The following is a 24,860-nucleotide window of genomic DNA, read 5'->3' as shown; positions in this document are numbered from 1 at the left end:
TTATTAGTTGAATAAACTGTATGGTATTTATAGTTATCAGTTGAGACAAACATGATCTGACCTGAGAGTTTCCAGTGTACAGTGTGGACTTGCCAATCCAGCAGATAGTAGCTTCACTCCTGAACCCTGAAAGTTGTTGTTACTCAAATTCAGCTCTCTCAGACTACAGGACTGGGAGCTGAGAACTGAGGACAGAGCTGCACAGCCTCTCTCTGAAAGGTTACAGCCACTCAGTCTGAAGAGACAACAATAAACAATTGGAAAAAATATTTAATGAAACATTTATATTTCTCTCCTCTTTGAATATCTTTTCAATAAATTAATCAATAAATAACTGTCTGTGTACTTACAGAGCTTTGTTGGAGGCTTTCACCACTGGCATCAGCCTCAGAAGAACATCCTCTGAAGCAGAGTATTTCTTCAGGTCAAACACATCCAGATCTTTTTCTGATGACAGTAAGATGAAGGCCAGAGCTGACCACTGAGCAGGAGACAGTTTATCTGTGGAGAGACTTCCTGAACTCAGATACTGTTGGATCTCCTCCACTAGAGAACGATCATTCAGTTCATTCAGACAGTGGAACAGATTGATGCTTCTCTCTGTAGACAGATTCTCACTGATCTTCATCTTGATGTACTCGACTGTTTCCTGATTGGTCTGTGAGTTACTTCCTGTCTGTGTCAGCAGACCTTGGAGGATATTCTGGTTGTTCTGCAATGAAAAACCCAGGAGGAAGCGGAGGAACAAGTCCAGGTGTCCATTTGGACTCTGCAAGGCCTCGTCCACAGCACTCTGGTAGAAGTGTGTCTCTGCAGATTTGTCTTTTCTTGTTTCAGACTTCTGGGATGTTGTTTGTTTTTTTAACAGCAGATTGACTCCAGACTTGATGAATGTCAGATGGACATGAAGAGCAGCCAGAAACTCCTGAACACTCAGATGGATGAAGCAGAACACCGTATCCTGGTACAGCCCTCTCTCCTCTTTAAAGACCTGTGTGAACATTCCTGAGTACACTGAGGCTGCTTTAATATCGATGCCACACTCTGTCAGGTCTGATTCATAGAAGATCAGGTTGCCTTTCTGCAGCTGCTCAAAAGCCAGTTTTCCCAGAGACTCAATCATCTCCCTGCTCTTTGGACTCCACTGTGGATCTGTCTCACGTCCTCCATCGTACTTGACCTTCTTCAGTTTGGACTGAACCACCAGGAAGTGGATGTACATCTCAGTCAGGGTCTTGGGCAGCTCTCCTCCCCCTCTGCTTTTCAACACATCCTCCAGAACTGTAGCAGTGATCCAGCAGAAGACTGGCATGTGGCACATGATGTGGAGGCTTCGTGATCTCTTGATGTAGGAGACAATGCTGCTGGCCCTCTCCTCATCTCTGAATTTCTTCTTGAAGTACTCCTCCTTCTGTGGGTCAGTGAACCCTCTGACCTCTGTCACCATGCCGACACACTCAGGAGGGATCTGATTGGCTGCTGCAGGCCGTGTGGTTATCCAGAGGCGAGCAGAGGGAAGCAGTTTCCCCCTGATGAGGTTTGTCAGCAGTACATCTACTGAGGTGGACACTGTGACATCAGTCAGGATCTCATTGTTGTGGAAGTCCAGAGGAAGTCGACACTCATCCAGACCATCAAAGATGAACACAACCTGGAACTCTTCAAACCTGCAGATTCCTGCTTCTTTGGTTTCAGTAAAGAAGTGATGAACAAGTTCCACCAAGCTGTACTTTTTCTCTTTCAGCACATTCAGCTCTCTGAAAGTGAATGGAAATGTGAACTGTATGTCCTGGTTGGCTTTGTCTTCAGCCCAGTCCAGAGTGAACTTCTGTGTTAAGACTGTTTTCCCAATGCCAGCCACTCCCTTTGTCATCACTGTTCTGATCGGTTCATCTCTTCCGGGTGAGGCTTTAAAGATGTCTTCTTGTCTGATGGTTGTTTCTGGTCTGTCTGGTTTCCTGGATGTTGTTTCAATCTGTATGACCTCATGTTCATCATTGACATCTGCAGTCCCTCCCTCTGTGATGTAGAGCTCTGTGTAGATCTGATTCAGAAGGGTTGGGTTTCCTGCTTTAGCAATCCCCTCAAACACACACTGGAACTTCTTCTTCAGGTTAGACTTGAGTTTATGTTGAAACATGGCAGGAGATTCTGTATGAACAAACAGAAAACAGAATCAATGAATAAATTAGTATTAGTAAATATTTCAAAAGACTATAAACATATTTTCCTCCATCTCTTGAGACATCATTAATGTCTCATTTATTCAGCATGTTAAATTTTTATAGAAATCCTCTTACCGTTCTGCAGACGGTCAGCCAGCTCCTCCTGCTTCATTCTCCTCAGGAAGTGCAGTGTGATCTTCTGAAATGCCTCTCTGCTGCTCCTCCTCTGCTCTTCCTCCTCACTGTCCAACACCTCCTCACCCTCCCTATGACTCTCTAAGCATTCTGGGTAATCTGGATTCAGAACCCTCTGCATCTTCTTCAGCTCGTTCTTCACAAAAATGACGATGTTCTCCTCCAGCAGCTGGAACAGAATACTATATGAATGACACAATCAAACTGAAATCATGAAGCAAACATCAGATCCATGTAGGACAGACTGGCAATCCACTGGTCTACAAAGTGCAGCATGGAGATGGTTGTGAACAGAATAGATATAAAAGTAGTTGTTGTACATGTACAGACCATAAATATGGAGTCCAGGTGTGTTTGATGCTGCTGGGCAGACTGACCACTGGGAACCTCTGAGCTCTCCTGGTCCACTCTGTGGAGGAATCATGAAGAATGAGCTCACATTATGTCTGTCCACACAGAGACAAACACAAACTAAAGGTCCATCAAGTGATATTTGGATGTGAACAGAGAATCAGATGACTCCCTGTAGTGGTAAAGCTTTACTAGTCCTGCTGATCCCACTGAGAATCAACTGCTCAGTCTGTTTGTAGCTTTCAGCTCAGTGTTTTGCTTCATCAGTCAGTTTGGTTTAGTCCCAACAGCTCTGAACAACAGCTCTCCCTCCCTCACTGTACACCGCTGAAGTGCCCTGGAGCAAGGCAGCTACAACCTCCAGCTGCTCCAGTAGAAGTGTTCAGTGTCTGCTTATATCAGATGGGTTGAACTGGGCAGCTCCCAGTATGAAAATGACATTCAAGTGTGTGTAAATGAGAAAGTAGGCAGGAGTCATGTCTGAGGTTTTTGAATGTCTTGTGTTTGAGCAGGTTGAGGAGTATTTAGTCAGACACAGTTTGTTGTATGAGCTTCAGTCTGGTTTTACAGCAGCAGACTCTACTGACATCTGTCTGATTCATTTGTTTGATTTTATTAGTCAAAACCTTGATGAAGGAAATTATGCTGACTTGCAGAAAGCTTTTGACACAGTGAATCGTTCTGTAATGTTGTCAAAGTTACAGTGCATGGCATTTGGACATACTGCTGTAAAATCGTTTATTTCTTACATTACAGGAAGAACTCAAGTCTGTGATGTTGAAGTGGTTCTATCAGAACCTCAGGATATTACATGTGTGGTGCTGCACGGTTCTATTTTAAGGCCTCTTATTTCTTATGTATATAAATGATACGACAGCTGCTGTGACATGCAAGCTGCTGCTGTATGCTGATGATTCTGCATTACTGCTATCTGGGAATGATGTCAGTGAAATTCACAACTCTTAGTAATTTATCAGAACGTGTGAGAGAGTGGCTCATAGATAACAAGCTTTCAATACATTTGGGTAAAACCGAGTCAATCCTGTTTGGAACAAAGACGTCAAGAACAAATACATTGAAAATCTTTTGTAATGGAACTGAAATTTTATTATATTATGTCTAATACTTAGGAATAATATTGGGCCAGTCACTGTCCTGTGAATCTGTTGTTGATAAAATATTATCTAAGAGTGGCAGCAAACTTAAGTTCCTGTTTCACAGACTAAGACTCTTTTTAACTTTTCTGTTAAGAAACTTCTCATGTCCTCATTGGTACAGCGTCAGTTTGATTCTGCCTGTTCTGATTGGTTCAGTGGTTTGACATCTACATTTAGGAAAAAACTGCAGGTGATGCAAAATAATATTATTCAGTATTTATTAGATGTATCCTCTTTAACTCATGTTGGTGATGAATTCAGAAGTGTAGGACTGCTGCCAGTACAGCTCAGAGTAGAACAACAGAAGCTGCATCATATGTTCAACATCATCAATGGGTTTGCTCCTCAATACTTCACAGATAACAATGGAACATACTCAGCATGGCTATAACACCAGGGCCAGTGTGTGTTCATATAAAGTCCCTCCAGTGAATAATGTAGCCAGAAGTTCCTTTTTTTAAGCTGCTGCCGTGTTGTGGAACAGCCTCCTGTTACACATCCAGCTGTTAAAAATGAGAGGAGCTTATAGAAGTCAGGTCAGGACTTATTTATGGAACATGGTCACAGGTTTATAATGAAATCTGCAATTCCATTTTTACTTCAGCCATCAAATCGTCTTTGTTGTACTTTTTTACGATGTGGATGTTTATTATTTAATTTAATTTTTGGTGGTTTATGTTGGAAATGAGTGTTTTCACTTTAACATGTTTTTTTATGTCTGTAATATATAAATAAATCATATCATGTCAGTTTTCATATGAACAACCGAGTGCAACACCATGAATGTCTTCCAGGAGAGACTGTCTGAACATGTGATCTGTTATCTCCATATTTAAATGATTATCACGTCTCCTCCCTCTCTATGACGGCCGGCTTTTCACTGACGTGGTCGGACAACATGTCATACAAACCAGTTCTTTTTTAGAATAACCTGACGTTTACTGTCAGTTACAGCTTACATCTGATCAGCAGATGGACGTCCTCCTTTAAAATTAATGTCAATGCCCCTCGACCGGTCGCTCTTAAAGGACAGACAGCTGGGTTCAGGTCCAGGAGAGTCTGGAATCTGCTGCTGGATCCTGAAACAACAACAGCTCTGATAAATGTGCATGTTGGATAGAAATGAAAAGTCTGTTCAGTCTTTGCAGCTTTACATTCTGACCTTCCATCAGCAGGTTGTCCAGGGTTAAACGTTAAAGGTTCAATCATGGACCAGTCACTCTTCATGGACACACAGCTGGGTACAGGTCCAGGTCCAGATCCAGGTTCAGGTCCAGGTCCAGGTCCAGCAGAGTCTGGCCTGTACTGCTTCTTTGTTCTTCAACACAACACACACAGAGCTTTGAGTGTGAATAATGATGGTGGAGTGATGTGAGTGGAGAACAGTGATGGACAGTTAGAGATCCTCATCTCACCTCTGAGCTTTGGTCTGGCTGTCATGTTCCCTTCGCCTTTTAGAGGGAGGGACTCCCTCCTCTCTGTCCTCACACTGATCCATAGCAGAGAAACACCTTCACACAAACACAACAACAAGCTCATTCATTACAACAAGCTGCACATCACACCAGCACTGCAGTTACAACAGCGTCAAACTTGATTCAACCACCAGATGGCATCAAAGTAAGACATTATTCTTCATTTCCACTGAGGTTTAATGTTTTACTTTCAGAAGCTTCCAGTTCTCTGTTGGCTTTTCATTTACCACTATAGAGCACATTTAATGGAGATGAGCTGCTGGTGGAGTCAGCTGTGTGGCAGAAGAAATACAAATACTCACCAGGTGAATTCAGATCCACATCCAGTCACAGAGTCTTTGTAGCTTCACCTGCAGAGGAAACACAGAGAGAGAAACTGCTGCTGATTCTCCTTCATCAGTCCTTCATCATCAGTCTGAGGACTCTGGTTTTCTATGGAGTCATTTGTATTTCTTGCTGTTTTAATTAGAGATTGTACTGAATGACACTTCATTTATTTACTTTAAATTTACACTTTTACAGATTGTAAGGATTGAAGGACAGACGTTTCCATGATTAATGGTTAAATTTATGGAACATTGAACATTGATGTTGCACATTACCAACATCATCTACAGTAAAGATTAAAACAGGCAGAATAAGAGAGTACAAACTGTCTGACTCAATAATGTGACATTGATTTTATATTGATATATTATAAAGATACTGAATGAAGGTTTGGCAGCAACATAAACTTTAGTTTCTATTGCTGCAGCTCTTTGCTTGGTTAAAATACTTAATATCATCAATGAAAAGATGTTTTCAACAGTTTGTCTGTGATATAGTTTAGAAAGATTTCAGAGTTTATTATTTTATGACTTTTTATTAGCTGTTAATCACTAACCATACCACCTGTGAAACAAAGTCTCCCTCACTACCAGCATGATACTGGTTATTAAAACATGCACCAGTTTAAAGGTGACTGAATGGGGCGACCCTTTATACTGACACTAAACTTCTCTGACAATGAATAAAATGTTTTACACAAACTCAAGACTGTTTGAAACTGTCTGAGTTCATTTTATGTCAAACTGTCAGAACATAATCACATGACTGTGTTTAAGTGCAGTTAGTGACGTGTTGAAAGCTGATAAAATGTGTATCTGTCAGGTTGGTGAGCTGTTGTTGACTTGCTAGCTAGTGACAGTGTTCCTAATATAACTGCAGCACATTTTACTGTTTGATGAACAAGAAATTCACTGCAGAACATCTATTAAAACATGGTTTACTTTTACTGCTCAACATTAAACACAACTAAACAGCATATTATTAATAATCTATTTCATTCATTTATGAAAAGCAGCAGCATCATACATTGAGCCTTTAACACTCAGTGTCAGCTGTGTATTTATTTGAGTCTCATTTATTATTATTGATGCACATATTACATGTTATATGCAGGTAATTTTTCAGAGTCACAACAGACAGTGAAAGGTTGACTGTTGGAATTAGTGTTAAAATAGTGCAGACGTGGAACAATGTGTGGCACAGGGGTAACATTCATTAAGACCTGCATTATTGTCTCTGATGCTGTGAAATACACGCAGTGATGGAGGAAACTCAACTGCAGTCAAATACAACAGTTGTTGAAACAAGTAGATTGAAGGTCATTTGTTGGGTTTGTGATGTCACTATTCTTCAGCCAGCACATGGTCTCAGTTGGGTGTTGTGTGTTAGCAGCGACCCACGCTGACACAGTTCTATAGCAGCTAGTTTAACTGACATGCTAACATCCAGCATTTCATTCAAACTGAGCAGAGCAAACACTGACAGGCATCTTTTATTCTCCCTCTAAATGTTCTTGTTGCTGCATCATCTGTAGATTCTCTTTACATCATAGATGCTTTCCAAGCTAGCAGCATACGAGCTGTCTGAGGCTAATGAGCTGCTAATAAAACCCTCTGAGTCAGTTTTTACTGTTGGGTTAACTGTTATGTGTTTTGCTCTTTTTCCTTTTAATCTTGTATCTGTCTACTATATTAACTACTGACAAACACCTTTGTTCTCACTCTAGTTTATTGTATCTCATATTTTTCTGATTTATAATATTATTGGATTTGTTCGATACTGTTTTCACATTTTTCCTCCATTAAAGCTCCAAAGGCAAACTGCTTTCTTCAACCTTTACTGGAAGTGTGTTGTGTAACTAAACACTTAGTGAGGACAGAAGAACAGTTAAAAGAAAGAGAACAGCAGCTTCTCTCACACACTTGGCTTCCTGGAAATCACAGACCACCTCTGACGTGACTGATCAGATCATAAATAGTCCAAAAAGGTTGAATTTTGACTAATGAAGCTTTTCCAGAGTTTCCTCTGATGTTTCTGTTGTCTAAACAGCATCTTGTTAGCAAAGCTAATTAGAGTCAAAGAGGATTAACAAGGTTTCAAACCTTCCACCAGTATTCAACAAAGCAACATAATAAATCACTACTAGCACCATCTCTACTGGTGTCACATCATTTTAACCCCCGCTGACACAAACATGATGAAACCTGTTGCTTACGTTACCTTTAGATGCTGAAAATCATTTTCATCAAGCTGATGAGTGAAGGTGAAATTAATCAGCAGCTTCAACCAGGAAACCAAACGTAGGAAGAACAAACATGTAACTCACAGCAGGAAGATTTCAAATGTCAGTTGCTTCACAAACAGTCTCAACTCTGAATTCATCTTTAACCAGAAGTGACTTTAAAGAAATATGATCCCAGCACAGCGCTGACCTTTGGAATAAAGAACCCGGAACAGCTAAAGTCAAACATTGACAGACTGTATAAATCCTCATCACATAGATTTAGTCTTCTAGCCAAACTCAGGGCAGAACAGTGTGCAGAGCCTCGCTGAGCTTCTTGCTGTGAGTGAACTGTAATAACTGAAGGAGACTCAGATGAGCCTTTCGCTGGTTGCAGTCAGAGGACAGTTTAGAGAGATGTTGGTGAGAACATCAACCTGAGACTGTAAAGGTGGGGGGGCTTTGATGGTGCTGGACTCATCCTGAGCACGGCCGCTTTGCTCCCAATGATTTCACTGTATAAACTTGGAATCTGTGTGTAACAGGTCACCTGTTTTCTGTACAGAAAAGCCTTTAAGTTAATAATTCTATCGTAAGATCTCAACACACATCAGGAGGTTTAAATAGTTGATGAAGTTACCGCTGTCTCCCAGTCTGGAGACACAGGTATGGATGCTGCTGCTGTGTGACAGCCACAGCTGTTCATTAAAGTCAGAGGAAAGGAGCTACATTACACATCTATCAGCGTCACACAGAGTCTGAAAGCTCCGGACAGATTTAACCCCTTCCTCCACCACTGCCACACACTCTGTATGTTGTAGATTAAGATATTTTTACCTGTTTTTACTTCTATGTTTGTACTTTTTATGGACTGTAACTCTATTTTTACTCAGCATGTGACCCACATGTGTTCTCTGTGTTTCTTCTTCTTGTAAATAACAAATAAAGTTATTTGAACTTGAAGCTGTCACTAATACAGACAGAGCAGGTTGTTGTTTTTCTCCACAAAGAAGACAAATGTTGGAAGTTATTGATCTGTGAACACTGACTCAGTACTGTCAGCTGTTATTGGACACTTTGAACAGTGACACTAAAATGGAGGAAAACTTCCACCATGTTGATTTGTGTTGACTGTTAGTAGAGTTCTGAACTACAGATTTCTGCTGTTTCTACTGGAACTAAACTAACAAGATGAACAAAGAGTCATTCAAGAGTCAAACAGTGAAAACTGTCACAATACAAACAGAATAAAGTTACAATAAATACCTTTAGACGGAGAAAAGAAGCTGCGACACGACGAGAACGGAAAGAGGAAGTAAACTTCAACAGGAAATAACCACAGAGAGAGGATGAAAACTCCCAAAGGAAAAACAAAAGGAAATACCAGAGAGAGAGAGAGAGAGAGAGAGAGGGAGAGAGGGAGAGAGAGAGAGAGAGAGAGAGGATGTGGCGTCTCTGGTGGTACAAACACAAACTGCAGGATGTCAGTTTCACCAACTGACCAAAAGCTGTTTTTTTAAGTTTTTACATCATAAAATATCAACAGTTATAGATAATTTAGTGCTGATGTTTTTAAATGTTCCATCATGTGAGTTCTGAGTAGTTTGCTGTTATTTCCTTATTTTAAAACATTTTAACTCATTTACAGTTTATGAAAATTACTTTTTCTGTGAAAGTGAGCAAACGTCAGTTTTATTCAGAAAGTGTCTGAACCTTCAAACAGCACGAAGAAGAAATGAGGACAGAAGAAGAAAATGTGTGAAAGTCAGGGTGGTCCTCACTAAACTTAAAACTCATCTTTGTGCCTTAACCTTCAATTAGTTGCCTTTAATTGAGTCCTTCATGAGCTTGTACTGTGCGGCAGGTCGGTTTCTGTCTCAGTGAATTTACTAAGTGTCATCCTGCTGATCAGATTATTGATTATTGTAACTGTCCTGATAATCATTGCATCTCTCTAAGCTTCTGTTTGTTCCACAAACTCATGAGCGTCCAAGCTGTGAGCTCCTCTCTCTTCTCTCCTCCTGTCCTCTCACCACATCTCTAAACCATCTCTAGCTGGACCAGAACCCATCCTGGACCTGCTCTGCTTCCCTGCTGTCGCTGCCATTTCTTGAGGTTTTGGATCTGGTTCTCCATCCTGCAGGAGTTCAGCCTCACCGCGTGTCTCTCTCTCTGAATGATGTTTTTATCCTTCTTTCTCCTGTGTGAATAATGTCTTTTCTTGTCTCTTCTCTCGTGTATGTGATGGTGTGATGTGAGTCTCCTCTGTGCGCATGTGTAGTCTGTCCTCCTGCCACGTCTCCATGGTGATGACGGTCGTGTGGTTCAGGTCCTATTCTGCTCTGGTGGCACCTGGAAGCTGCTCTTCATCCTCTTCGTATATCACATTCTTCATATATATTATAAATCCAATATAATTTTGTTATCCTGTTCCATTCTGTATTCTGTAATTTGTATTTCTGGTTCTGTTCTGTTCACACAACATCTAATGTATGTCTGTCCGTCCTGTTGCTCTTCCTGAAGTTTCTTCCTGTTTTCCCCATTAAATGTTTTTAGGGAGTTTTTCCTTATTGAGGGTCTAAGGACAGGATGTTGTGTTGCTGTACAGACTGTAAAGCCTCCTGAGGCTAATTTGTGATATTGGGTGATATAAATAAAACTGATTTGACTCACAAAGAGACAAACAAGAGAAAAGCAGATTATGAAAGCAAAATATATTTTAATATCATCCTTCATGTACATGAAAGTTTCCAGAACAATCAGGAGAGAAACAGCTTTATAGAATAATGTACAACATATAGATACTGAATATACACACACCATCATCAAACCAGTCTGTCCACTGTTAGATTCATACTGGGACCAGTTAGACTGTGTTATGGGAGGACTGGTGGACACACCTTCTACTTTTCCTCCACATGTCAGAGAGAAACACTCAACTGTTTCATGATTCACTACATTTTATTTCTCAGAGCTTCAGCATGTTGTTGAATGCAGGACTTTTACTTGTAAAGGAGTATTTGATGGTAGTTTTACTACTTTTACTAAAGTAAAGGATGCGTTTTATTTCTTCCACCTCTGAACATATAAACTGTGTGAAACTGAAGTGTTGGAGGAACAGAAACATGAGCGTCTGCTGCCACCTGCTGTTCACTCACAGCATCACATCCTGTCAGAGGAGGAGCTGTTTGCTTCACTCACACTTTAAAACATGAAAACAGGAACATTTAGGCTTTAAAAAGAAATGAAGATGTTTGAAATAATCAGATCCAGTGGTGTCACTGAGCCTCAGCAGCTCTCTGTGGATCAATAAACTCCACCAGTGTTCAAATACAGAGACAGTGTTGCTGTGAAGAGAATCACTTATTAAACATATTTATATTTACAACACAATGACAACAAAGTCTTTTCATTCACCATCAGAAATCAAACTGTCTCTTTACAGCGTGTCACCATTAAAACCATTAAAACCAGTTTGTTCTTCCACTCTCACATCAGCAGTTTGACTGAACCACATCATCTATCTTATGTGATGCACATTTACAAAGTTTACACAGTATATCAGATATGTTGTAAAGTTCCTTTGATGTATTTTTAGACTTTGATTATGTATCTCACAGTGTGTCTGTAGAACATGAATCCAATCGATCAATCTGATCAATAAACACCATCAGAACTCATCATTTTTGAGTCGCTCTGACAAAAACCCAAAAAAGTTTTACAGTCGATGTAAAAAATCAAAACGGACTTTAACTGAGGTCAGTTGTGTCGTCACAGACTGTCTGAACTTTAAAGATCCTCCGCACATGTTTTAAGAATATAAAAATACTCTGCTTGGAATAATAATGTGTGTCTGATGTCGGTTTTCCATGAAAAAAGATTAATTTATTAGTCAAAAATTCTTCAAATGACATCTCATCCTTCATTAAACATCCAGAATGTGTAAATATTTAAATATGTTTAGTTTGCAGAGTTGAACTGCTTCACTGTAAAGTCCATTCTCAGTGTTTGTGCTCTGGAGGCTTCAAGTTTCCACATCACACTTGTGTAAGTCGCATACTGGACCACGATTGGCTCCAAACTGGTTGTGACGTCATCAATCCTGCAGGTGTTAAACTGAGATTTAAGGTGAGCTCAGAGAAACAGAGAAGAAGAACAACATGACAGTCAAGAAGAAGAACAACATGTTTGAGTGGAGGAGACTTTAATGAACTCAAGTGTTTGATGTTCTGTTGAATCAAATCACGTCATCAGAAGAGAAACATGTTTCACATTAAAGAATAACTTATCAACCCCTGAAACTCTGGTCTTTGCTGCCCTCTGGTGGTTGAACGTCTCACCTTGCTGCAGTGATGCACAGCTGTACTGCAGCTGTTATATTCCACTAAATCAGCCTCGTCTCATCAGAGACGAATAACTGACGAACATCAGAAACACAAATGTGATTTCAGTTTATTACAACCAGTAGAAACTTTGTTTTATTCCAGGTGATAAATCTCTTGTAACATCTGTTCATACGAGTGAAAACGTTTCATGTTTAATTTTCTAAAAGACTTTTATGTTATTTCATGATTTTATGATCTCTACTATAAATATTTCATTATTGTAACTGCAGGTTTTTTACTTTATACTGATAAAACAGAAGCGCAGAACTTTCCACCTCAGCGTGTTTCCAGTAGAAAGCCTTTTGATGATGTCACTGATGATGTCACCGCGTGGGTTGGGGTTGAAGACTATAAGTTTGAGAAGTAAAAGGATCTGAGGTGTGGAGTTCTTCATCTCTGCTGAGGCAGCAGCTGCAGGATACATCAGCTGCTGCTTTATGGAAGCAAATTATTACCATAATCATTTTAATTATATCATCAACTGAATAATAAATGTTGAAATTTAAATACCACTGAAGTTACTGCACCGAAATATTTGACTTTGAAAACAATCTTTCTGAATTTATATAGTTTGAATTTCACTCAATCGTCACTTTCAAAAACTTTATTTTGAGTGTTTTTTATTTTCTTAAATTCAGATTTTTTTTGCTCCTCAGACCTTAAAATAGATTTATTATATGACCTTCATGTACAGCAGACGTTTGCTTTCCCGACCTGATCATGTGATTGATGTTTTTTAACGTGACTTGATTTGAATTTTTAGATCTGAATTGATTTAAAATAAATATATACTGAAAATAAAGTTTGAAAGTGACTATTGAGAATTTGACAAAGTGAAACATGATGATTTATGTTTAATGTTTTCAAAGTCAAATATTTAGTGGTATTTAAATGTCAATATTTATTATTCAGTTGCTGATATAATTCAAATGATTATGACGATGATTTGCTTCCATGCTACTAGTATAACACATCACAGTCTGTACAGGTGCATCGTGGGTAATGTAGGAACCAGGTTTAATGAGGAAGAAGAGTGTTTGGAATAAAAAAAGACGATATCTCAGGTTCTAAAAGTTTTATAAGTGCAACACTGATCTGTGCATGTGTTCTGTGTTGAGAATTGAACTGTTCTCACCTCATTCACATCACAACACATTTACATTGTGGGTTAAAACTCCAAGTAAAGTCTGCAGAGAAGCAGATTTACAGGAAGCCTCACAGGAAACACTGCAGAGTCTGAAACTAAATACTGACTGTATACAGTAAGTTCTATATTCTAATCATGATAACATTCTGTTCTTGCAATTAGTATATTAGAAATAAACATACTTTACCATTTTATGATACAATATGTGCATCATCTGGTTGATGAGACTGAAAACTGTTCAGAAGTTTTTTGGCGTTAAAAGAATAAAAAGATATTTTACATGTTGGCACAAAGAATCAGTTTTCAGCAGTTTCAGTCTCTGTTGAATCCACAATCCGTCCGTCTGTTCCTCCAATCAGCTTCAACAGCGATGTCTCTTTGTCAAACATGTCAAAGTCCTCAGGTGTGACCTCTCAGCCAATCACAGCGTCCGCTCAGTGCTGCACCGTCCTCTCTTCACTGAAACTTTCCATCTCTCAGTTTTCTTTTATTTACTTTCTACTGTCCAACATTATCCATCAGCTCCGACACCATTCAGCTCTCCCGCCCTGCTGCAGCTCATGGACAGAGCAAGGCACCGGCAGGGTTGACGGTTTCATTCATTTCATGTTTTTATCAAATGTTTCTGACAACCAGAAAACTCCTGAATCCTCATTTCTATCCTTCAAAAACCTGCAGAGTCTCATACAGCAGGAGTCAGGAGGAAAACTGTTCCCTAAAATGATTCATTCAGCTGCTCAATCTCAAGATTTATTCACTAAATTTAGACGTTTGACCTCCTGAATACGACTTTGTCCTTTGAGGATAAACTTCAGAGTTTTCAGGCAAACAGTGTGAAGTTGTAATTCCTTCATTTAGTTGTTTTCAGGCTGATTATTTGACCCCAAAACAGACCAAACACAACAACTAAAATATTAAACAGGAAACACAGCAGCAGCTTTTGCTCCAGTTTGTTTAAGAAAAGACTAATTATTTATATTTCATAGTTTGGTCTGATTAAACATACTGTATCTCTGTTTTTCAGTCTATATATCTACATTTGAGGTATCAATATTTACATTGGAGTCTATATGATAAATTAATCTGAAATTTAGTACATTTAAATGTGATTTAAAGGTAGTGTTACTGCATTAATCACTCAGCTGAGATCACGTCCGTATCCAGTTTTTATGGACATTTTTATCCAGTTAAACAAAAGTCAAAAAGTCAGATTTTGATGAATTCAGTGTTGATGAAATGACTGTTTGGTTTTTTGCAGGACGCTGCAGATGACGTCAGGTTTCTGCAACTTTTCATGGAGACAAAAAAGAAAGAAAGAGGAGAGGAGGCGACTTCAGTTTCATATATTTTTAGTAATGTAATAAAAAACATTTATTTAGGAATATTCTCCATGTAAGTATAATATAACTGGATAGAAATAGAATTGGGAATCTGCAGGACGGCGTGTTAAGACGCAGTAATGATGCAGGTTTTTGCCTTCAGGTCTGAATTGTTCCAGTTTTAATTGTGCTTTAGTGGCGCGTTCATTATTAATAAATATATCAGCAAAAATCAGACGACCACAAACTGACACAGAGTCATTGTGGGACTCCACTAGAGCAGCTTTGCATGATTCACAGTTAAAAACTCCTTATTTATCTTCTACTGGCCCTTTATGCAGCCCCTCAGTTCAGCCTCTGTCTCTAACAGGCAGCTCCTGTCTCTTTAAGCCCCGCCTCCCGATGAGCCCGCTCTGTTCTGATTGGTCCGCTTTACGTATCAGAGTTGTGTAAAGTAACTGCTGATGCAAACCCAACATTTCCTGCTTTACTGCGTCATATAAAAGCTTTTAAATGACTAAATAACAGGAGGCTTTTATTGTGAAGACTTAACAGGAAATGAAACGTGTTCTTCACTGAATTAGCGGAGCTTCGTTAGCGGCGCTGAACACCGGTCAAAACAACAACACGTGGAGATATTTGGAGCTGTTAGTCGAGCGGATCAGTCAGAAATAAAACAGGGAGGAAGAGTACAAGCAGAAACAGCCACAGTGATGATGATGTTTGATGAAGAGCTGCAGACGACCAGCACACCTCCAACAGGTAAACTACTTATTTAACTTTGCTGCTGTGTGATGGAGTCATGGCTCAGCGTGGAGCAGACGACCATATAAAGAAATCCTGTTGGAAAGCGTTGAGAGCAGAGCTGCTGCTTCCTGCTCACAGCGATTACTGCTACATACGTTTACCTCGTTCTTTAACACGTCGGCCATGTTTTAAATCAACATCCGTCACTGTGACTTTATATATATGACTGAAAATAAGGAAAAGCATCATGTCGCCTTTAAGGAAAACATTTCTCAAACTGTCCCCCTGACCCCGCCAGACTCTGTACAAACTGTGATAGATTTTGCTCTGCAGTGATAAAAAACATGTCTCTCAGACATCATATGGCCTCTCTTCCTCCTCCTCCTCTTCCTCCTCTTCTTCAGTCTTCTTGGTGAAAGCAGACGACAGCTCCTGCAGCAGCAGCTCCTGCGACGGCGTGCAGACTCCCTGCAGCTGCTGCCTCCTGCCGGCTGCAGGCTGCTGCGGAGCGTCTGAGTCCGGTTCTCCGTCACCTCCGACACCACCGCTCAGCTCCGGAGCGTCCACAGAGCCGCAGACGCTCCGGACCGGGTCGGGGACAGCCAAGTGGTCCTGACGGGCCGTTTCCACCGGAACCAGTCTGAGCGGGAGGCGGTCCAGGACTTCCTGAGTCTCTGCTGTGCTGCCGGACAGGAAGCTGGTCTCCAGAGATTTGAGGACCTGCAGACCGAAGTCGCCGACCTCCTCGTAGAGCGGCTCAGGAAGGTCTGGAGACTCTGAACGCTCCTCGAACGAGTCCTGCTGCACCTTCATGGGCTGAACAGACAGAGAGAGAAAGTTAGCATTCAGTTAGGCTGCTTTACATCTGGCATTAACATCTCAGGTGATCCGATCACAAGTGGACAGCTCTAAGTACAGGTGTGAACGCACCCAAGACACATTGAGATCCGATCAGTCAGACCACATTCGGAGGTGGTCTGGGCCGCCTTCATTTAGCAGTAAACGCAATGCATCCTGGGCCTCATTGAAGGACGCCTACTCAACTGACATCCTCTATGGCCCTGTTTACACCTGCGTCCTGAGTGACCACTTGTGATCGGATCTCACTTCCCCGCTCTACATGCAAATAAACACCGACATCGTTTACGTTTTCAAAGACCATTTCGTTCATTATTAACCGGCGGGAGGACCAGACCGAGTCCGCCACGTCCAAAGCTGTGTTCAACTTCAGTTGACCCTCCACTTCAATTTATATAGTATTTCATATATACTGTATATAGTATATCTATATAGAAATATATAGAATTTAGTTAGATGACACTTGTTATGGAAAGCATCATCATAATTTGTTATTTGCTAGATTGATATAAATGTATATAAATGCAGGAAATAGCTTTCATATACGTTCAACTAGTGAAAGCAAACATACGCTGTTCTGTTCCCTACAGACCAGAAAACAGATGACATGTTTAAATCATCCTAAAGCTTCATCACTGTCTCTACAGCTCCACAATATTCCTACTGTGTAAAGTTAATCAATATATGATTGATTGTTTTCACCGTCTGCTCAGAGTGTTTTTCAGAGTTTGAGCTTCATGTTACCTTGTTGGAGCTTTCAGCTTCCTGCGGATGCCGATGTAGATCTTCATGGACTTCAGAGCCCACTCCTTCTCTGGTTTGATGCTCTGCACAACAACACAGAATATCAATAACTTCCACCATCAGAAATACTACACAATGCTGTTTTGTTTTGTTTGTATTGTTTAGTTTTGTGTATTATCGGGCTGCTCTGGCTGTTGGAGAACCTCTCTGATGTGAAACCAGTAAAACTTCTTGTTTTCACTGAACAGTCTAACAGGCGGTGAGCAGGTAGAAGTATTGATCTGCTAACAGCTGCTTCATGTCTGCATCCATTTATATCTGACTGTGGGAGTGAAAATGAGGCTTGTGCACCTGATCTCAGTTTCACAATGACTGAGATTCATAAAACACAAACAAAGGAAATCTGAATCTGTCCGGTCTGAGTTTTACTCACATCGAAGACGTACAGGTAGTTGTCTATCAGATCCTCCACGATCTTCACCTCGTGTTCTCCTTTCCCGTCAGTCTGGAACAGACTGGGAGTGAACAGCAGCGACAGGTTCTTAGCGCACATCTGGTTCAGACTGGCACACTTCTGCACCCTGAGAGAGAGGACGTCACATCACTGAAGTACAACAAGTATATGGGATTAAATTTGTGTCATAATAATTGAACACAATCTCCCAAGAATCAAACCATAAAAAAAATCAATTGAAAGTGAAAAATAAACTTAAAGCAAAAAAAAAGCTCAAATGCATGATAATAGTAACTTATATTGATCTCAAACTGAACAATATTCATGTCAAGTGTTATTAATCTGCTGAAATGCGTGAAATAGCAGGAGAAGAAGAAAACAGCCTGTTTCAACTAATGATGAATGATGAAGAAACCAAAGTGACGAGAGAAAGCACAGCAAGGAACGACACTGTTGAGCTGCAAGAAGACAGAGGACAGGATGAGGCGAAACATATGAAAGAGCTGCTAAATAACAAGGAGCAAAAGATCAGACCCACATCACTGCTGTCCTCAGTCTGACAGGAACACCAGGACTCTCCAGGACTCTCTAAGACTCTCTAGGACTCTAGGACAATGTCCAGGACTCTCCAGGGCTCTCCAGGACCCTCCAGGACTCTCCAGGACTCTCCAGGACTCTCCAGAATCCTCCAGGACTCACCAGGACTCTCCAGGACCCCCTCCAGGACTCTCCAGGACTCTCCAGGACTCTCCAGGACTCTCCAGGACACTCCAGGACTCTCCAGGACACTCCAGGACTCTCCAGGACCCCCTCCAGGACTCTCCAGGACTCTCCAGGACACTCCAGGACTCTCCAGGACACTCCAGGACTCTCCAGGACTCTCCAGGACTCTCCAGGACTCTCCAGGACTCTCTAAGACTCTCCAGGACCCTGCAGGACTCTTCAGGACTCTCCAGGACCCTCCAGGACTCTCCAGGACTCATAATAATACATTATTTTGGTGTATATATTCAGGGCTGTAGCCAGGATTTTAGAAATACCCAGAATACAACAACATTAATAACATGTATCATTATTTAGATTTTATTCATGTAATTATACAATTATATTCTATATTTTATACATTTTATTAAACATGAAGGACTAAATGTTTCTAAATGTCCTCCACACTGCCAGGAATTAATCATGGTGGAGAAATACAAAATCCATTTATAAGATATTTAAATAGTAAATTAATAGAATTAAATAGAAACATAGTAGATAGTAAAAAGTATTTGCAGATAGACTTTATTAACATCTTGAATCATAAAGCTGATGATGAGGATTTGTGTTTATCTATAGAAAAAATAGAGGAAATACAAAAGTGACTTGCAATTATACAAAATAATACAAAATAACAATAACGGCTATGATGATAATAATAATACCAAACTGGAATCAATTTATAGTGAATATTTAAATGAATATTTACACAGAAACTGAAACCAAAAACATAAAACCTCCTTTCAATACAAACTATTTTCAACAAATCCGGATGAATTAACCAAAGGAATAAACAGTGACACCTGCTGGCTTTAATCACACATGACAGCTGAGTGCTGATGATGCACAACTTATTTAGAAACAGTCAATGAACAACAGCTGTCAGACTGAATGTGAGCTAAACACATTAAACTGACACTTTAAACAGTCCTGAAACTGTCAAATACCTTCAATCTACTATATGAAATTAGATATGAATTAACATGCACACACACAAAAATAAATGGAGAAAACTAACATCAGCTACTGATCATCATGAACTTTATTCTCTACACAGGAACTAAATAAACACTCCAGAGAAAAACTAAATACTTCCTGTATGTCAGAAACACACAACAGCTCCTGGACTTCTCATCTCTAATGCTGTGTTCACATCATATGGGATGGATGGTAGAGGCGGGAAAGATTCCCATGTTTACAACTCGCCAGCGTTCATGTCACACAACAAATCAAGACGGCTGCATGATTACAAAGTTGGTGGAATGAGGCTCAAAAATACTGTTATTGACAATAATCCAGCATATCCAGTAAATATCAGAGCTTTCAGCTTTTCCACTTCATAATTACCACTTGAATGTTGACCTGAATTCTATTTACAAGTCAGAATCTCATAATTAGCATCATTCCAATATGATATGAACGCAGCATAAAAGCAGCCACACTCCAGCTGCTGAGCCTCAGCCTTCACCATTAGAGGTGTTCATTTAACCAGCCAATAGGAGGCCTGTTGTTCTGACCATCATTTGTCATGTGATCTCTAAATAAGTGAAGGAATCAGGTAACACAGTTACTATGAAACTACTAGAAGAACTACAACTAAACATTGTGAAGATCCCATTCCCATTATCCCATTACAGTTCAAGCCTTTCTAATACACTAACAACAGAAAACAACAACAACTGGACTCAGTTTATCATTTGATTCATTTTACAAACAAACTGTCAATCATGTGGAAACCATGTTTACATTTACAAGCAGTGAGAGATCATGTTGGTACTAAATACCATCAGCTGTGTGTGATCCTGTACAGACTGAACTATCTGGTCAGCAGTGAGAAAGTTTCTCTAACAGGAGGAGACACTTCCTCCTACAGACCACACAGAGACACTGAGGAACCAGGATAAACCCCAAACCCAGCATACAGAGGCTGAGTGAATGTGGTGTTGAAGGTGTGGAGGTGGATCAGTGTGTCAGAGGAGACTCTGTAGAAGGACAGAGTGCCAGCAGGACAGTCCACATACACTGCTACTCTGTTAGAGACAGAGGAAGAGGAGGAGGAGGATGAGATGGATGTTTTTCTCTTATTGTGACGGACAGAGTAACCATCATCATCAGAGCAGATCAGATTCCAGGACTGATCATTCCATCCAAACAAACAGTCTTTACTGTTTCCTTTCCTTCTGATTCCTCTGTAACTCACTGATATACGAACTGTTCCTCTCCACTCGACCTCCCAGTAACAGCGACCAGTCAGATCATTTCTACACATCACCTGTCCCCAGTAATCAAATCTGTCTGGATGATCAGGATATGACTGAAACTCCTTCACATGTGTCACCTTCCTGTTGTTGTCAGACAGTTTGAGGAATCTGTGTGCTGTGTTTGGATCCAGTGTGAGTTGACAGAAATCTGATGGAGAGAACGAGACACAATACAGCTGCAGTTATTGATCTATCATCTGTTTGATGATGACATCATCTTCATCCTCAGTAGGATGTGAATGAGTGATGTCACAGTTTGAAGTTTGCTTTGTTTTGATGAATGAAATGAAAAACACACTTACACTTCCTCAGACCTGGTGTCAACCATCGGACTCCAGCAGGCTGCAGCCTGAAAGGAGGAGGGGGGTCAGAGCAGCACGTTCTCTTTCAGCATGCAAACATGGACATGATATTACTGCTGCTCCATTATGGCAAAAACCATAATCACCATTATTTAACACAATTACTCGTTGACTTTGGAAACATCGTGCATCTATTTAAAATAAACAACTTGTCTTTTTAACCGTGGATTTCCTTGAACAATAACAGATGCAGACCAGGGTTAGACGCTAGACTTTTCTAACGGCCAACATGTCCGTTAATATTCCAGAATTCCGGCCATATAGAACAACTAGCGGACATATGTTTAAATAGCCATAGAATATCCTACATTTAAACAGCAATAAAGCACAAAAACACAAACTATGATCCAACAAATGTATTTTAGTCAGCAGAATGAACTCTTCACACACTTTGTGAACTGAACATATAAGCAACAATAATAAAATAAAACTAATATCCTTGCTGTTGGTAATTTAATGCAGCCATGCGGGCAGCCTGCAGCTGCAGCTGCACCACCTCCACCTGCCGCCGTCTCCCTGAGCCGCCTCTCACCGGGGCCCTACGGGGAAAATTAAACCTCCTACTGATCAATTACATGTTATTTAACCGTGGAGCTCCGGGCTGATCCGTTTGTTTCACTGTGTCAGTGCTGGATGTAACGTTACCTGAGAGAAAACCGTCAGACTTTTCAGAGTCATAACAGAGTCTTAACAGCGGAGGCAAAACCAAACTTTTAATAATATAAGTTTATATTTAAGTTGTCTTGGCAACATATCTCATAGGTCTCACAATATTATGACATTTAACTGTTAAATTCAGACACATTCATGCTGTGAGGAAGACTCCGCTCTGTCTGTCTCACTGTGCTGGATTTATAACACCAGACAAAACCAGAGCATCATTGTGAAGCAGAATGTGGCAGAATAATCGATTTATCTCAATTATCTTGTTTTCATAATCGTTGGAAGACAAAATAAAACTTGATTAATCGAGCAGCCCTACGACATCACTGATCCTGATCACACTGAGGTGCTTTGCTGTTGCTAGGCAACACAACTGCCAATCACCTGAGTGCAGGTGAGCTACACATGAACAGCAGCTACATTCAGCCAATCAGAAACAGGCGTCTCAAAGTCAAATCATGTTGACAATGACACTTTTTCTGGTAACGCTTTAGATTACAGCCTGAAACGTACAGTGTAATTACTCCGTAGTTATGGTGTAATCTTTTCTACTAACGGTGTACAGAGAGAGAGAGAGAGAGAGAGAGAGAGAGACATCAACCACTCAGGTCTTTACACCAGGACCACCTCAGCTTCAGGACACCTGCACTCAGAAAATTAGACCAAACCAAATTATGATGAAAGAAAAATAAAAACACAGAGATTACTGGACAGAACTAACAAAATCCCAGAACAAAATGGAAACATACGTAACCCTGAACAGAGAGACACTGTGACATCCTACCTGACCACAGCGTCTGATAGAAAACTGAGAAGAACACTGACTAAGCACAGACTGACTGAACACAACCTGGCAGTGGAAGAAGACACAGACAGACCTGCTGCCCAGAGAGGAGACGTTGTGTTCTTACTGTGACCAGAGAGCTGCACTTCTTAACTCACTGCAACCAACATCAAAGTATTACAGACCAATATTTTACAGAAATAATACAAATATTCCCAGAGTTCCTCTATGGAAGTGACTGGGAGAGACTTCCAGTCCTGCTGGGAGAGAGGGAGGACTGCTGTAGACTGGCAGCAAGATCTGTAGCAGCTGCCATGAGCTCCACAGCTCTGTTAGACCCACATGGATAATAATTCATGTTTATTCATTAATAATTCATTTATTGTATGTTTATATCTTATGTTACTCTTACCTACCTTCCATAGCCCCTATTGTTCTCCATGCTCTCTTGTATTGTTATTGTTTGTTTATTTGTTTGCTATGATTGTATAGTTTGTGTAAATATGCTTCAGCAACGTTCAGCAGCGTTTTTATATGTAAAAAACTGGAGGGGCACCAACTACTTCAATAGACAGGCTACATACCAGGAAAACTACAGTACTTGACCTTGATACTGATGTGTTTTTAACATGTTCTGGATCCACAAAACACTTTTAACAACAAAGTGGCTTCTAGCAGGTCTGTACACATATACAGAGGAAGACAGAGAGACAGAGAGAGTGTTTGTCCCTGCAGGAAGTAGAGCTCGTGGAAGTGAAGGAGCTGCTGCTCTCCAACCAGACATCCACTGAGTCCACACAGCAGCTCAAAGACCAATACAGCCAGATGAGGAATGAGTTGAAGACCTCCCTGCAGGAGCTGAGAGGAGAGGTCCAGGAGCTGCAGCAGGACAGACAGGCTACAGGGAGAAAACTCACTGCTATGAGAGAGGAACTGCTCCTGAGAGAGCAAACCATCCTCAGCCTGAAGGAGCAGCTGCAGAGTCTCAGAGCAAACCAACGAGAACCCTCCACCACCACCAACAGCTCCCCTCACTCTGAACCACAGCCCTCTACCTCCACCTCCACCCCAACTGACACCAGGTCATCACAACGACCTGCAGTAACGCCCACCCCCACCCTCTCTACCACAGACTCACAAAGGGAGGCCACTACCAGCAGGCCTAGCAAAACATCTGGAGAGGTAAAGATAACCAGTGATGCTGACATTGTGGTCCTAATAGACTCAAATGGGAAACGTGTTAAAGAGGACCAGCTTTTTCCTGCTCACAAAGTTAATAAATTCTGCTGCTCCAGGACTGATAACGCCCTCCAGCTGCTCACTGAGTCCACCTTGGGTCAACCTAGCCACATTATCATCCACACAGGTAGTAATGACCTGAGACTACAGCAGGGGAGGGTAGCAGAGTCTATGAAGAGAGTAGCACAGAGAGCTACACAGACCTTCCCCTCTTCCAAGATCATTATCTCCACCATCCTCCCATGAAGAGACTTCCATCCTGACACCATCCAGAGGATAAACGCTGATATCTCCCGTGGACAGTGCTGGAATGTAACGCAGTACAAATACTTCCTTTATGTACTTAAGTACATTTTTCACGTATCTGTACTTTACTTAAGTAAAAAACATAGAGCATACTTTTGACTTTTACTCCATTACATTTTGCAGCTATTATCTGTACTTTCTACTCCAGTACATTTCTAAAATGCACCTCATTACATTTTATGATTGATCAGTCATCAAAATGCCTCGGAGCTTTAAACCAATCAGGTGCTGCTATCCCGGCCTCCAATGACAGCAGAGCGCGCATTTGGAAGCAGCAGTTGTGATTTGAACATTCAATATGAACCCAGAGACTGAGCCCCCTGAGTCCAGCCACCCTTGGCCCTATTTGAAGGAAATGTTTAAATATATAAGCTCCAGGAATCAACTGTCTGCCTCAAAGAAAACAACTACTGGCTTTCAAAAATTCACCTTCAAATCTAAAGAAACACATTGAGGTGAGCAGAGCTCTTGCTATGCTAAGTTATTTTCTCGGGCTTATACATGTTAGCCAAGGTTATATTAGTTTAGTTTACTGACATCATGTTATGAATGCTCTAATCTAGTGAAGCACATGTTAATATACAGCAGTCGCCAGAAAAGACAACGGTGCTTTCATTATTTAGCTAACTTCCATGGGAAGGCAAGGTGGTAAGTTAGGTTAGCTTGTCACACATGCTAGCTGGACGTCATTTACAATGTAATATAGGGTCTAGCTTTTCTAGGTTGTGAAATTAGTATTAATGGACAAGTTTGCACTTGCACATTGCCTAGATAGTGCAGGTCAAATTAGTCTTGTCTTTGCAGATAATTGAACATGTTCAGTGGAGTCTGGTTAAACTTTCTCTGGTTTAACAGAAACGATCTGACCCTTTAACAGCAGCTCTGTCTCTATATGAATCCTTCATAATGTTGTCACACACTTATAACAACAATCTGAA

General features: G+C 40.7%; 2 protein-coding genes across 2 annotated transcripts in view; both read right to left on the bottom strand.

Moving 5' to 3' along the window:
- LOC122990068 (NLR family CARD domain-containing protein 3-like) overlaps positions 1 to 24,860 on the bottom strand; it is a 47,445-nt gene that overhangs the window by 2,790 nt on the left and 19,795 nt on the right. The window contains exon 9 of the mRNA XM_044363203.1: positions 62 to 235. Within this exon, the coding sequence (XP_044219138.1) occupies positions 62 to 235 (174 nt within the window). The remainder of the gene's footprint in view (positions 1 to 61; positions 236 to 24,860) is intronic.
- LOC122990053 (NLR family CARD domain-containing protein 3-like) lies at positions 347 to 4,533 on the bottom strand. The gene is made up of 3 exons (XM_044363181.1): positions 2,691 to 4,533; positions 2,301 to 2,529; positions 347 to 2,151 (listed from the first exon to the last, which is right to left on the bottom strand). The coding sequence occupies exons 1-3, from the start codon at positions 2,691 to 2,693 to the stop codon at positions 347 to 349; spliced, it is 2,037 nt and encodes a 678-aa protein (XP_044219116.1). The 5' UTR covers positions 2,694 to 4,533.

This window comes from Thunnus albacares, chromosome 10 (genome assembly GCF_914725855.1).
Source record: "Thunnus albacares chromosome 10, fThuAlb1.1, whole genome shotgun sequence".
Taxonomy (NCBI): Eukaryota; Metazoa; Chordata; class Actinopteri; order Scombriformes; family Scombridae; genus Thunnus; species Thunnus albacares.
The sequence above is the reverse complement of the archived record's forward strand: the minus strand, read 5'-3'. Positions and strand labels throughout refer to the sequence as shown.

Excerpts from the sequence above, each read along its gene's own strand:
- LOC122990053 (XM_044363181.1), bottom strand. Across the intron at positions 2,152-2,300 it reads GGCTGACCGTCTGCAGAACG|AATCTCCTGCCATGTTTCAA; the intron begins GTAAGAGGATTT and ends TTGTTCATACAG.